Source organism: Aythya ferina (genome assembly GCF_964211825.1).
Source record: "Aythya ferina genome assembly, chromosome: 8".
NCBI classification, from domain to species: domain Eukaryota; kingdom Metazoa; phylum Chordata; class Aves; order Anseriformes; family Anatidae; genus Aythya; species Aythya ferina.
Window position 1 is genome coordinate 7,338,554 of NC_140304.1, and position 13,833 is coordinate 7,352,386.

At 35.0% G+C, this 13,833-nt stretch overlaps 1 protein-coding gene across 6 annotated transcripts in view; it reads left to right on the top strand.

Moving 5' to 3' along the window:
• The window catches only part of KIF14 (kinesin family member 14), a gene marked incomplete at its 5' end in the record, with an annotated part of 31,033 nt that overhangs the window by 1,152 nt on the left and 16,048 nt on the right, over nucleotides 1–13,833 (top strand). For all 6 annotated transcript variants that reach the window (XR_014695309.1, XR_014695310.1, XR_014695311.1 and 3 more), the window contains 20 exons: nucleotides 310–564; nucleotides 1,149–1,227; nucleotides 1,872–1,970; nucleotides 2,544–2,596; nucleotides 3,197–3,227; nucleotides 3,585–3,692; nucleotides 4,588–4,704; nucleotides 5,218–5,336; nucleotides 6,151–6,323; nucleotides 6,932–7,076; nucleotides 7,183–7,246; nucleotides 7,445–7,629; nucleotides 8,388–8,490; nucleotides 8,705–8,865; nucleotides 9,750–9,897; nucleotides 10,622–10,774; nucleotides 11,383–11,509; nucleotides 12,092–12,185; nucleotides 12,948–13,086; nucleotides 13,604–13,704. Coding sequence is in view for 3 of the 6 variants with exons in the window: in XM_084526964.1 (XP_084383090.1) it covers nucleotides 310–564; nucleotides 1,149–1,227; nucleotides 1,872–1,970; nucleotides 2,544–2,596; nucleotides 3,197–3,227; nucleotides 3,585–3,692; nucleotides 4,588–4,704; nucleotides 5,218–5,336; nucleotides 6,151–6,323; nucleotides 6,932–7,076; nucleotides 7,183–7,246; nucleotides 7,445–7,629; nucleotides 8,388–8,490; nucleotides 8,705–8,865; nucleotides 9,750–9,897; nucleotides 10,622–10,774; nucleotides 11,383–11,509; nucleotides 12,092–12,185; nucleotides 12,948–13,086; nucleotides 13,604–13,704 (2,454 nt within the window). The remainder of the gene's footprint in view (nucleotides 1–309; nucleotides 565–1,148; nucleotides 1,228–1,871; nucleotides 1,971–2,543; nucleotides 2,597–3,196; nucleotides 3,228–3,584; nucleotides 3,693–4,587; nucleotides 4,705–5,217; nucleotides 5,337–6,150; nucleotides 6,324–6,931; nucleotides 7,077–7,182; nucleotides 7,247–7,444; nucleotides 7,630–8,387; nucleotides 8,491–8,704; nucleotides 8,866–9,749; nucleotides 9,898–10,621; nucleotides 10,775–11,382; nucleotides 11,510–12,091; nucleotides 12,186–12,947; nucleotides 13,087–13,603; nucleotides 13,705–13,833) is intronic.

The following is a 13,833-nucleotide window of genomic DNA, read 5'->3' on the forward strand; positions in this document are numbered from 1 at the left end:
TTCTGTTTTATTTTCTGAATTGTTTGTTTTTCATTAGCCAAATAATATATACTTCAAAATTAGCAAGTATTTCAACGTCAAGGTGAAGATTTTAAGAGGAATTCATTTCATGGTAGTTTGGGACTATGCTTTAAATTAGCTAAAGTACTTGAGCTTGAATGTTTTTTATGTTCATCAGACTGGTCTGTTTTTAAACAATGATTACCCAACTTCTTATTTTCATAAGGTGATTGATTGAAATTACTAACTTAAAGAATGTAGCTTATGCCTTTTTATTTTTTTTTAATTATGTTTTTTCCTTCTGTTTAGAGAGAAAAATGAAAACTCACTTCCTGTAGTCTCCATGAGTGGCTCAGAGACAGCTGTACGAAATCCAAGCACAAACCAAGTTTACACCTTCAGTTATGACTTCTCTTTCTGGTCTTTTGACAAGTGTCATCCTAATTTTGCAAGCCAAGCAATGATTTATAAAACTTTGGCACTGCCACTCCTAGAAAGAGCTTTTGAGGGATATAACGCTTGTCTTTTTGCTTATGGGCAAACTGGTTCTGGAAAATCATACACGTAAGTTCCTAAAAATAATTGTTAAAATATTGTAGGCACCAATTATTATGCAGTGTGAAGTTATGAGAAGAGATTGTATGTAATAGATTTAATAGTTATTAAGTTGTGTTAAAATGTTTTTATACGTTTTAAGACAATATAAATAATGAAAACAATAATATTTAAAACTATTTTCTGCAGTGGCAAAGCTGAGCAGGAAGCATCTAGGCCAGAGGTGGAGAGGGGCTTGCATTACTACACTGACAGGATGCAGAGAATAGGGTATACATACATTTTAGGATATGAAACATCTATAGGTTTCATGTTTATAGTACAATTTACTCATCTTCAGTTACTCTAGGGTTTCTCTTTGCCTTGGCTTTTCTACCTATCAAGGGGTGAAATGGAAATTATAAAAGACATCAGATATCATCATGTCCACTCTCCTGCTTAAACACATGCCAACTTAGATGTAGTTTATTTCTGTAACTAGTTGTTTCTATTACTTAAATAAACTTGTGATGTTTTAACTTTAGCTTTACAATTAATATTAAAACTAGCTATAAAGAGAGAGAAAACTGAACTCATGTTTTTTGTAACTACAGGATGATGGGGTTTGATGAAGACCGAGGGATAATTCCAAGACTCTGTGAAGATCTTTTCAGTCAAATGGACAAACAACAGGTAGTATGTTTATACGTTCGAGCTTATAAGGAGACTGGTGCGTTTCAGTATCTTGATAACTGTTTCGTTCCTTCTCTTTATACCTTAGTGCTGATCCACTTACTGCTAATGCCTGCATTTTATTGCTGATTGAAATCTTATTTTTGATAGCACATCTGATTAACAGGATTCTCTAGCTAGTCCAAGCCAACATTGTTTGCTTCCTGAGTGACAATAACGTACAGAAGAATTAAGGGCATGATAGAATAGAATTCAAAGCATATGAATTAATCTTAAAACATTGTCACGTTTATGTGAAATATGCTTGAATAGTATTCTAATTCTGTTTTCCTAGTTCAGTATTACTGAAACTTCTTAAATAAAAATTAAGCAAAGCTCACCTTAATTCTTGAGGCTTAAAATTTGAGTTGTAAATAATGTTTTGTTTCCTTTTCTGTTCTGAGAATAGCTTTTGTGTGTGTGTGATGATCCTTTCCAGAATGATTTAAAGTCTTTTTTCTTTCTGTTTCTCCCCACGTTGATTGGTATAGTAATAGTAATCTTAGAGAATCCTATTGAATAGAAGGATCTGGTAAACTTCTATAACAGAAAAAATGATGAAATGTTTCTTGGGCTGTATGAGTATTTCTTTTTGTTATTATTAGGTCTTGTATCACCTTGAAATGAGCTATTTTGAAGTTTACAATGAGAAAATTCATGATTTGCTTGTCTTCAAAGCTGAAAACAGACAGAAGAAACAACCAGTAAGTTGCACACAGAAACAAGTATATACACAATCTCAAAATAGTGGCATTTGTTCTGTAAATAAAAATACACAGATGGCAAGTGATCATTGCTTTATTATCTAAGTACTTTAAATTGCTGGTGGAATTCCAGGTTAAAAAAAACAAGTCTTAGGACTTCAAACAAAATGTGTGGCACTTCAGAAATGCTAAGCAAAAAATCTTGCTGAAATAGAAGCAAAATAATTCAGTTGAATCTCTAAAAATTGTTAACATCTCGTATCTGCAAAGTGAAGAAGATATTGTCAGCCTTTATGAGAAAGACCTATAGAATATTATTTATCTAGGACATCTTCAGATTATATTGATATAACATACATAATTCAGATCAATATTATTAACATATTAATATAATATAAATATATGGATAATGCATTAAAACTGCATTTCATCCACTACAATCTCTCTCCTCAGTTCTTGGTCCTACTGAAATGTCAGTTCACTTTGAAAAATATCTGTGTATTTCTCATTTTCTGGGATGCCTGTTTGCTACTGATCCTAACAGTCGTTTTCTTTTTCAACTGTTCTTACCAGCTCCGTGTAAGAGAACACCCGGTGTTAGGACCGTATGTGGAGGACCTAACAGTGTAAGTCTTAACTATTCTCAGGAAATCCTAATTACATCAGGAAGCACTCCCTTTACTGTGGGGATGATGGAGCACTGAAATAGGTTGCACAGAGAGGCTGTAGAGATCTTCAGAATGGCATTGGAGAGCTTCAAAAGCTGCTTGGACATGGTCATGGGCAACCTGCTTTTGGTATCGTTCCCTGAGCAGGGGGACTGGACCAGACGATCTCCAGAGGCCTCTTCTGATCTTGAGCATTCTGTGTTTTTAATAGATCTATGGCATAATCCTGAAACAGCGTGCTGTTATCTTGAGGCTCTGTGAAAGCCTGTTAACTCACGAGTGAATTAAGAAAAATCTTAGTTTCATGCAGTTTTGCAGAAACACATACCCTAGTTTGACTTGCTGTATTTCCACTGGCCTATTGGAATAATAATTGGAATAATTGGAATTATTTTAGTAGGTTTAGAAACAAATGGAAGTCTAAAGACAACAAGAGTTTTCATGGTATATTTGTATTTTGTCTGTAAGTCAGGAAGTGTTTCAAAGCTCATGCTACTGGGAAACTACAGAAAGAAACAGTCTGAATACAAACTTGTTTTTTTTTCTCCCCCTCTGTAGGAATGTTGTCAGTTCTTACTCTGATATCCAGGTAAGATTTATTTGGTTATATATCTCCTTGCTGCTTCTGTTGCTGCTGAAAACTCTATTCCATGGAAAGGAATAAAAAAAACAAACAACAAAACACACTTTACAGGTTGCCCAATATTCTGTGATATTTTGCTTGATGATGGTAAAGTATAAAGAGCACTAGTCCTATGTTGTGGAGCTGAGTAGATGCGTACAGGCATGCGTCACTCTCTTTAAGTGGTTACCTCTTAAACTCAGGTTTTGATTTCTCCCTTATAGAGTCGTCATTTGTGTTAATAACTTCATTTTTAAACATTTTAAGCTGCAGTTGATTAGTCAAATTACATTTTGGTTTCATGTTCTGGCTTATCTCTTACAGAGTTGGCTTGAACTAGGGAATAAGCAGAGAGCAACAGCTGCTACGGTAATGAATGACAAGAGTTCTAGATCTCATTCTGTCTTCACCCTTGTCATGACACAAACCAAGGTATTGCTGCGTGTGTTTTAATTATCTGTTCAACTTGCATAGTAGAAAATTGTGTGATGCCTAGAGAATTGGCAGAGTATACTTGAATGAGGTGAATAAAGGCCAGTGAATTTTTAACATCTTTCTCTGCAGCCAACATGTTTCATTTTATGTGCTTTGATGATTACATTCTGTTCTTTCTGTTCTACGTATATTTATAGAAGTAATATAAATACTCCTAGACTGGCAGATCTAGGAATAGTTTCAAGTAGTTCAGGATATCTCTCACCTATTTGTCTCCGGAATATGGGCACTACATTTTTTTGTTTCTCTTACAGATGTGTAAGACACAAAACCTGACATTGTAAGATAATCCTGAAAACAGAAGTAGAGCTCCTCAGTAGTCTACACACTGTCAGTTTTCTCTATTTACAAATAACTTGTTTGCTTGTTCTTGGCTGTTCTCATTTTTCAGCCCAATTACCTAGTCTGTCATTCTCCCCTTCACCGTTCTCACCCCTGGATTACTACTTCTCTCAATCAGAATTAGCCTTGAGACTTTTCCACTGAGTATTTAACTGATCTTCATTAATGTAAGGCAGTGACAGCCTACTGATTTCTGTGGGTAATGGCCAGAGGCAATAGTCAAACTTCAGCAGCAAACTATGGATTTAAGTGTATCTGGTTTTGTGCAGTTCATGCTTATATAGTTATTCAACTGCAAACACTTAATGCTATGATTAATGGTATAGGTTTAGACACCTTTCAGAAATGTACACAAAGGTGTCCTTGCAAAAAGTAAATTGAAATGTCGATTTTTATTTATGTATTTTTTAAGTGAAAAGTTTGTTGTTTTTTTTGTTTGTCCTCAGGCTTTTTATTTTGATTCAAGTGCAAGCTTCTCTACTTTTTTCAGGTAGGATCTGTGGATGAAGAGCAACGTGACCGTAGTCTTACCAGTCACATAAATCTAATTGATTTAGCAGGCAGTGAATGCTGCTCTACAGCTCAGACCACTGGAGAAAGGCTGAAGGTAAACCACAATTGGAAATGTGTGGAGCAGGGAAAGACAGACTCCACAGAATACCCTTAAACTTCAACTCCCAAATATCCTCACATACCAGGGCTCTTGGGCAAGACACTCCCTCTGCCGTGCGGGCCTGGTGATCATCTGAAAGGAATGAGTGTGAACTGCATGCATGAGCAGCTGTCTTTGCATTTAAGTCTCAGATGCTGTACGCAGAGTTGAGGCTTGCCCCTTTTCTTGGGATTTAGTAAACAGTTTTAGTAAGATCCTTTCTTTCAGTCTGCCTGACTGAAATGATTTAATGGTTCTCAAGACTCTTTAAGACTGGGGTCTCTGTTATTTCCAAGTGAAGATCTAGGATATTCTTGCATTATCTTGTTTTTTAATTGGTGACATTTAATATGGCACATCTGTACTACGCATTGAATAAGCACAATTAACATCGTTAATCAACAGTCATTAACATCACACAAGTAAATACAATTGTATTATAATTATTCTTATTTTTGCTTTGTGTAGGAGGGTGTGAGTATTAATAAATCACTCCTAACCCTTGGAAGGGTTATTTCTGCACTCTCAAAGCAGTCTCAAAATGGAAAGAAAACTTTCATTCCTTACCGAGAATCTGTCCTTACTTGGTATGTATGCTCCAGAATTTTTTATACAGAAGTAGAGGCCTTTGCAGGTTGTGGGTTCCCTTTCTGCACAGGAGCCATTTCCCCCTTGACTGCTGTGCAGCCCACCCGTAGACCCCTACTGCAGAAGTAGGGTGATAGGAGAGGCAGGGTAGATGGAATTATTCCATCTCTGATTTGGGGTCTAGTATGTTCATCACCTCTTTTCCTCCATATGCTTCACAAAGAAGTGTGTTACTATGCTTGGCTGATACCACCCTCACTTTAGTATTGTTCCTTGTCTGTCTTACCATGGAACGAATGTTTCAGCTCTTTTGCATCATGTATCATTTGTTTTTCAACTACTTGCTTGTTATGTCATCTTGCATCAAAAACTTCGGTTTTGTAATGCTTCTTGTGTTACTGGTGATGGGTTTGCTAGCAACAGGTTGAAGTGATTTGAACTAAGACAGATGCTTTTAGGTGGCTTAGCACAAAAGTTACTTCCACATCCTAGTGCTAATTTCGCAGTGACATTCAGGTAAGGACAAAGTATGGCTTGCTGTTAGAGCAATTCCCATGTTTCTGCACCCAGTACAAATAGTCTTTCTGCTTAGAAATCTGAAACTCGCATTTCAAGGTGACACACAGAGGGAAGAATAAATCAGATAAAGAACAAACAGGACCTTGGTTTGTACTATAAGTAGCTGTCAATCACTCTCCCACTACTCTCAAAGTTGCAAGACCCTAGGTATTTTGTATTTATTCTGTTCAGATTTAACTTTGATTTCCGTGCTGGGAGGGAGAAAACTAACTTCTGATTTCTGCTCAAATGAAGGTTATTGAAGGAAAGTCTTGGTGGAAATTCACAAACGGCTATGATTGCCACAATAAGTCCAGCTGCCAGCAGCACAGAAGAAACTCTCAGCACTCTTCGCTATGCAAAACAAGCTTGTTCAATTATCAACACTGCTAAAGTAAATGAAGATGTGAATGCCAAGTTAATCAGAGGTGAGGTTGACATCTGCAGCCTTTAATAGCTTTTTTTCATTTCTGTCTGGGTTTAACTTATTACTCATAAGAAAGATTACTACTAATAATTGTGCTGACTGACCACTGGTTTATTTACTCCTCTAATGTTTGCTAGTCAAGATTTTTATAAGTTACACACACCGTCATCTTTGAGACAGTTTTGCTGTTTCATTAACTTTTAAAAATTGATTTAATTCATAAATAACACTCTGGTATGCCCCAATGATGCTTACTGCTGAGTATTATTTGTGTTCAGTTTTTCTTAATAACACACTAATCAGGTGCTTTGTGATTTTTAAGTACAAAAATCTTTCCTCTCTGGTTTTCATGTATAATCCTGCAACTAGTCTAACAGGATATCTTCTTTGTAATTCTACTTGTCTTTGTGAGTTGTGTTTATATTTTTATTTTTTTCCTTTCCAAAGACAGTATCTTGGGCAACAGTTGAGAACCTCTAACAGGGAAAGATGTTTTGCTTTTAATTAGATACAAGGATAAATTTTCTAATATTGTACTGAAATGTCTAAATACTATTTTATCTGTGATTTGTGTGTGTATGTACTGTGTTTTTGGTTTGTCTAATATAGAATTGAAAGCTGAAATTGAAAAACTGAAGGCACAGAAAAGTGCTCAGAACACTGATCCTGAAAAATACAGGCGTTATTTGCAGGAAATAACATCTCTGAGGATGAAATTGCATCAACAGGAGAGGGACACAGCAGAAATGCAAAGGTGGGACACTCAATAACATCTTTTAAAAAAGCAAGTGGGAAAATCTATATGGTTTAATTTTGCTCCTAAGACAGTGTTAAATTATTTTTCCCCTTAATATATTAAGGGCCTGGAAAGAAAAACTTGAGCAAGCAGAAAAGCGGAAATTAGAAGATATAAAGGAATTGCAGGTATGTTTTCTTTCTTCCACTTGTCCTTTCACTTTACGTAGGAACTAGGACAGAAAAAAATAACATTAGCGATTCTTGCAGAAGAATTAGAGTAGTTCAAAGATCTGGTTTCATGAAATCTGTTCTTTTAACAGATTAATATAGATATTTGGATACACAAAGTAAATTGTCTTTTTTGCTGGTATCTCTTTTATCTAGAAAGCAGGAATTGCATTCAAAATGGACAATCACTTACCAAACCTTGTTAATCTCAGTGAAGATCCCCAGCTTTCTGAGGTGCTGTTGTATATGATTAAAGAAGGAGAAACTACAGTTGGAAGGTATACACCGAATTCAAAACATGATATCCAGCTTTCTGGAGTGCTAATTGCTGATGACCATTGGTACGTAGTATTCTTTGATTTTGTTTTTCTTATACTTAGATCAGAAGTATCTCCTGCTCTGGCCTTTCTCCTACTTCTGGAGTCGCTCTTCCTTCTAACAAAATATGGTTTTCTAACTAGGGAAGATATTACTGAAGGATAATTTTTGTATTCTTCAGTGACTAAGGTAACTTCCTTCTATTTCTCCCTAGAAATCTGTTAACCAAGGTAGTTTAACTTCTTAGTATATTTTGTTAGTGGAGTGAAATTTTCTGTTCATGTAGAAATTCTGGAGAAGGATCTGATCAAATGGTGCTGTCTATAACTCTCCCATTCAACTTAATGTAATAGTGAAATGCCTTTACAATTTTCAATTAAAACTGAAACTAGAGAACAACTTAGTCAGCTTTTTGAAATGTTTGAAGTGCATCCTGTGCTATGGATCCTAGACAGAATGCTGGAGGAAGTTTAACGAATCAATTACTGAAAATAGGAAAGACCTGGATATGTTGAGAAATTACGCTTTATCAAAGAAATGCTCAGATGACAGGGTATCATAATGATTTTTTTAGTAGAAGGTTCTTAAATTTAAGTACAGATTCTCTTCCAACATACAGGTCACTCAGGAGTTATGTATAATGTAACTAAACAGGAAGAAGACACTCTACATGTAGAAAAAGGATAACAGCACACTATGTACAGCATGATTTTTATACATTAAGAAACATCGCTTACAATTAACATAAGCTACTGATACCACAAATGTTTCTTGTTTTCAGTGTTATAAAAAATAACCTTGGCCAAGTGAGTATTATTCCACGGAGAGAAGCAAAGACATATGTAAATGGGAAATGCATTTTAGACCCGACAGTTCTGCATCATGTAAGTACTTGACTTGGTAAAAGAAGAATATAAGCATATGTAGATTTTGTAGCTGTATTAATGTTACAATTTCAGACTAAAGGTTTTCTAAGAGGGCTCTGAAACCTTTAAATACTTCTGTGTTCCCCTTCAATTTCTACTCCTACCTTCTCTGTTTCAAGCCTATAAATATAGAAGTTACAGAACGAACCTTTTTTTTTTTTTTCTCCTGTAGGGTGATCGAGTGATCCTTGGGGGAGACCATTATTTCAGGTTTAATCATCCAGTAGAGGTTCAGAAAGTTAAAAGGCCATCTTGTGGGACTACACTTTTGCCTGATGGTCCTAAAGATTTTGAATTTGCAAAGAACGAGCTGCTTATTGCACAGAAAACTCAGTAAGCATTGTATTTTTTTATTCTAAGAATAAATTCACAGTTGTTAATGCAACTATGCAATAACTTTACTAAGAAACTTAAGATCGTTAATTATTTCACTGTACGTGAAAGCTGGAAAACAATACTTATTTTTAATTCATTCTATAATGGAAATGTAAGTCCCAGACTTAGCTGAAGTGAATGTGTGTGTGTGTGTGTATATATATACACACACATATTTATATATATATATATATATATATAAAATATGAGGTGATCACTACAATGCAGTTCATTTGTCAAGAAAACAGACCACCATTTAAGAAACTCCAAGCTACAGAGGTCCACTGAGTAGTTTATCTCCTTAGTTCTCCCCAGGCACATAATGAGTCAGAAATTGACTTCTGATATTTTAGAGAATGGCACAAAGCTGAAAAGCAAACATGCTATGAAAGGAGACGAGAGACCAAAGTTATGACCTTGGTTGTCTGTGATAGTGGAGAATTTGAGGTAGTGCAGTGTTATTCGTAGTTGCTTCTTTCCTGGGAGTTAATAAGTGTGAGTATCATTGACTTAAAATATACTTTTCTTCATCTTAGTGTGATTTAGCAAGTTTCTATTACATTTTTTAATTCTGCAACATATAGATAATACAATAAATTTGGAAATCAAGTGGAGTGTGAAATACTAGGATTTTTTTTCTTTTTCACCTGTGTCTGTTTCCCCTATGAAATCAAAAATACCTACGTAAAAAATAAAAGTTGTGAAATACATTTTCACTGTTAAGTTTGGAGGCTGTAGAGTAACTCTTCCTGTTATGATGGAAGTGAATGAGAATATAATCCGTATGCAAGTTGTAAGAGATTAAAGCCAGCATTTCATGTGTATGATATTTCCGTTTGTAGGCTTGAATCAGAAATTGAAGAGGCACGACTCAAAGCCAAGGAAGAAATGATGCAAAGTGTCCAAATAGCAAAAGAGATGGTTCAGCAAGAACTGACATCACAAAAAGAAGCTTATGAAAGCAAAATAAAATCACTGGAAGCAGAGGTGGTAAGTTGCCTTAGCATCATTGTATAAAACATAGCAGTAAAGTACAGTAAGTCAGAAGGTAATGAAACAGAAGCAGTGGTATGTGGGGATTTATTGGTTGTGTTTTATGTGGTGGTTATTGTTCTTTTTTTTTCTTGCATATCGTAACATTGTCTTAGGGAGTTATTAAACGTATATACATAAATAAAGTCACTGTTGCTAACACAAGAAGTTGTAAAGTAGATATCCCCTTCAGAATTATTTTAGTGATTTTGGTTTATAGAATTAGTTAGAAATTAAAATATTAATCCAGTGTGAATTTGATAAGGATGTAACTTGTGATTTTTTGCATACAGATTTTCTTCTATGTAAATTACTACAATTTTAGTGTTTTAGTGAACATGTTTTTTTTCTGCTAAGTTTGCATGCTCGTTTGTTATACAATGTAAAAATATTTACAAGACTATTATTCTGTATATAATTGTGCATCATGGCAAAACAATAATAAAGATGGAGTACTTTATTTCTTAAATGTGCTATAGATGGCATAATGTGATGCTTGTGAAGCTTTCATTGCTTTCATGCGTATAACCTTTCATTGCTGGCAGTGGGCTTGAGTAGTCCACAGGAGCTGCATATTCTCAACGTATTGAAGTAAAAATAAACCTTAATATCTGCTTACAGGGTGGATCAGAAATACTGTACAAGTAGTATACCTTCTTTTGTCTGTCCTTTATTATGTTAGAGAGAAGAATCTCGTAAGAAGCAAATGCAAGAACTGAAAAACCAAAAAGCTGCAACTAAAATACAGGAGCTAGAGAAGGCAAAGCAAACTCTTGAGCTAGAATTACACTTCAACAAGAAGCGTTTGGAAGTGGAGACCTTAGCTACCAAGCAGGTATTTAAAAACAAACAAACAAAACAAACCCGAAGCTTTTTAGGTGATAAACCTCGTCTTTTAAATAAATCATTGCACCACATGAAATGTTTGGTTTTTGGGCAGAAGGGAGGGATGACACAGTGGCCTGGGGGAGTCTTTTTCCTAATATTTTTCTTCTGTGTGGGTTTTACACAAATAACTAGATTGCTTGCCTTCCGAGTATGCTATAGCATACACTTTGGAGATAAACTAGTACTGACCTTGTTATTTCTTATGTCACGTGAACCATTTTGCTCGTACGCCAAAAGGTACGACTCTAACAATTAATGTGGTGGTAATGTTTTTTGGCTGGTATTCATATATCTGACTTCTGCAATAAATTCTATCTCATTTTTTTAATGTTACATCCTTTTCATTTTAATATTTCTTTTAAGAATTTGAATATGTAAGTAAAACAAGAAAATTTAAGTTTAAACATGAAGGGCTTCATACTGATGGCAGATCAGGAAGATAAGTTTCATTCTGCTCTAATAGTCCTTAAAATGACAGCAACAAAACTATTTCACATAAGTAAACACCATTGAGTGTGATAGGCTTCTTTGTTTTTTCTTTTTCCTCTTTCTCAGGCTCTGGAAGATCATAGTATTCATCACGCAAAGATACTTCAAGCTCTGGAAGCTGAGAAACAGAAGATTGCTGAAGAAATACAAACCCTTCAGAAGAACCGTGGAAGTGGGAATAAAACTATGACTAGTACGTGTGTACATAACATTGCAGGAGCAATGCTGACTTCTTGCTTAGTGGACTTGGATTTAGTGGCTGTGGACCCTTTTTTTTTTTTTCTTCCTCTAACACTTCTCTAACAGTCTGGAACAATGAGAGCCTTATGGTTCCTATGATCCTTTACCTTCTTAAGCAATGTTTATCAGACAGTGCAAAGAGATCTGTTTTAATCAAAAGTCAGGGTGGTTTGGCAGATATACATGTAGTCTGCATTTTCCCCTATTACTTAAAAGCCTTTCCTCTGTCTGGCTGAACTAGTTAAGATTTTAACTCACTGGGGAAACTAGACTAACAATTGTTTCTGTTTAGTTTCCTACCTCTTAGTAGTGTACTACGTAGTGTCTAGTGTTATGTCTCTATTTCTGAAATACCCTTTGTGTTCTTTTTTTGAAGTGTTATCTTGGCTGGGAAGGCCTCTTTTTTTTCCTTTTTTCCCCTCCCAAGCTATTGAGAGAGCTACTAATAGCTAAACCCTATTTGATTTTTTTTAAACTTTTAGCTGTTGCAAAGTGTTTGATCAGTTTAATCAATATGTCCTATATTCTTTATTAGTTCCTCTTAACTGGAATTCTTTGAAGTTATCTGTGATGATCAAAGAGGCCAACACCATTAGTAATGAACTAGGGAAAAACACTGTTTTCTGCAGGTGAGTATCTGAGTGGATTTATACAAGTATGGTGGGGATGCTGGAAGTGCACTGTACTGTTTGTTTTTCTTGTAACAGCTTTTTGTTAAACTGAACATGACATTTCACTTTTCTCAACTAGGTTTAGTGTAGTGTGTAGCTTAGCAATGTTGGTTTGAAGTGTTTTTTTATTAAGACTTTAAATGTTTACATTAGACAATTCATTTTGGATCATATGTGCTTTGGAGGTGAATCTCATGATATCTCTGTCCATCATGCTTTGTTTTGCTTATTAAAGCAGTCCTAAAACACCCAGTAAAAACCTCAGAACATGCAAACAGCAGATAGCAAGAATTCAAATCCATTGTACTCTATAGATCTCTTGCTGTGCTGTGTTACTTGTCAGTCATAGCTGAAGAGAGCGTTCTAGAAGTTGATCCCTATAATGGCCAGGTGTTCTTAGCAGGAGAATAAGAACTCTGCCAGTAGGGTTCTGTAGCATATATTTAGTTCTGAGTTTCTTGAGAACCAGGAATTTGTATGCTAGTACTGACTTCTTTCTCTGATTTCAGAGATTCCTTTTTTGTTTTTCATAAAAATAAGTTTAGTGGCTGATACTTAATGTTTGTGTGTTGTGAGAAATTTGATGTCCCAGGCTTGGATTACTGGGCTTGTTATCAACTTCTTTATTTGATCCTTCCTGCAAATATTTTATTTTTGAAACATGAATTAGTGTTTTTATACTTAGTTGTCATTATTTTTTAAACTTTCTCAAATTCTTAGGCACGACAAAGTTGATGATAAAACAGGAACAGTATCTTCTATTCAAGTGCAGGTTCGTAATATCAAACTGGGAATAGCAACTTTCTGGAGCCTGGAGAAATTTGAATGCAAACTAGCAGCAATGAAGGAACTCTATGAGGTCAGTAAGAACTGAGGAAAAAACACTAATAATTTGTAGTGTTTTCTCAAAGAGAATACAATAATCATATAGGATGGGAAGATTGGTGTTTTTTTTTTTTTTTTTTGCAGTGTGTTCTTAATTTTATTTTTATTTTTTAAACGTGTGCTCCTTTATTACTCAGAAGGCATATGAGAGCTCTGAAAAACTGTATTTTTTTCTAAACTTGGTATTCCTATATCTCAGATGCCAGATAGTTGGTTGTCTTTGCTAAACATTGTATTTATTTATTTTTAATCAATTATTTATTTATTTATAGTTTTTTATATATATATATATTTAAATTATTTATTTTTAGCAATTGCATCTCAACGTAGCTTGCAGTCCATTATCTTCTAGACTACATCTATCCTAACAAAAAGAAAAACATTGAATCTGCTATTGTACAGTCAAAATGTTGACTTCATCTACGGGTTGTATGCTTCATTGTCACTCTATTTCTGCTTAACACTCCTCCTCTGTTTTCTTTGTTTTCCAGAGTAATGATAACAATAAAGCTGCTGATGTGTTTTATGACCCTGCTGATGAGTGGGAACCTGACCTTTCGGATGCCTCAGTTTCCTCTCTTTCCAGGAGAAGGTGATAATTTGTAGCTCCTTCAGCTATGCTTGAAAGAAAGCAGAAGTTAATTTGTATAATTATGTAAACGTGCTTTTCTGCCACTCATATAACTTTTTATTTACGAATTCTTCTTCTACCTTTTTATAG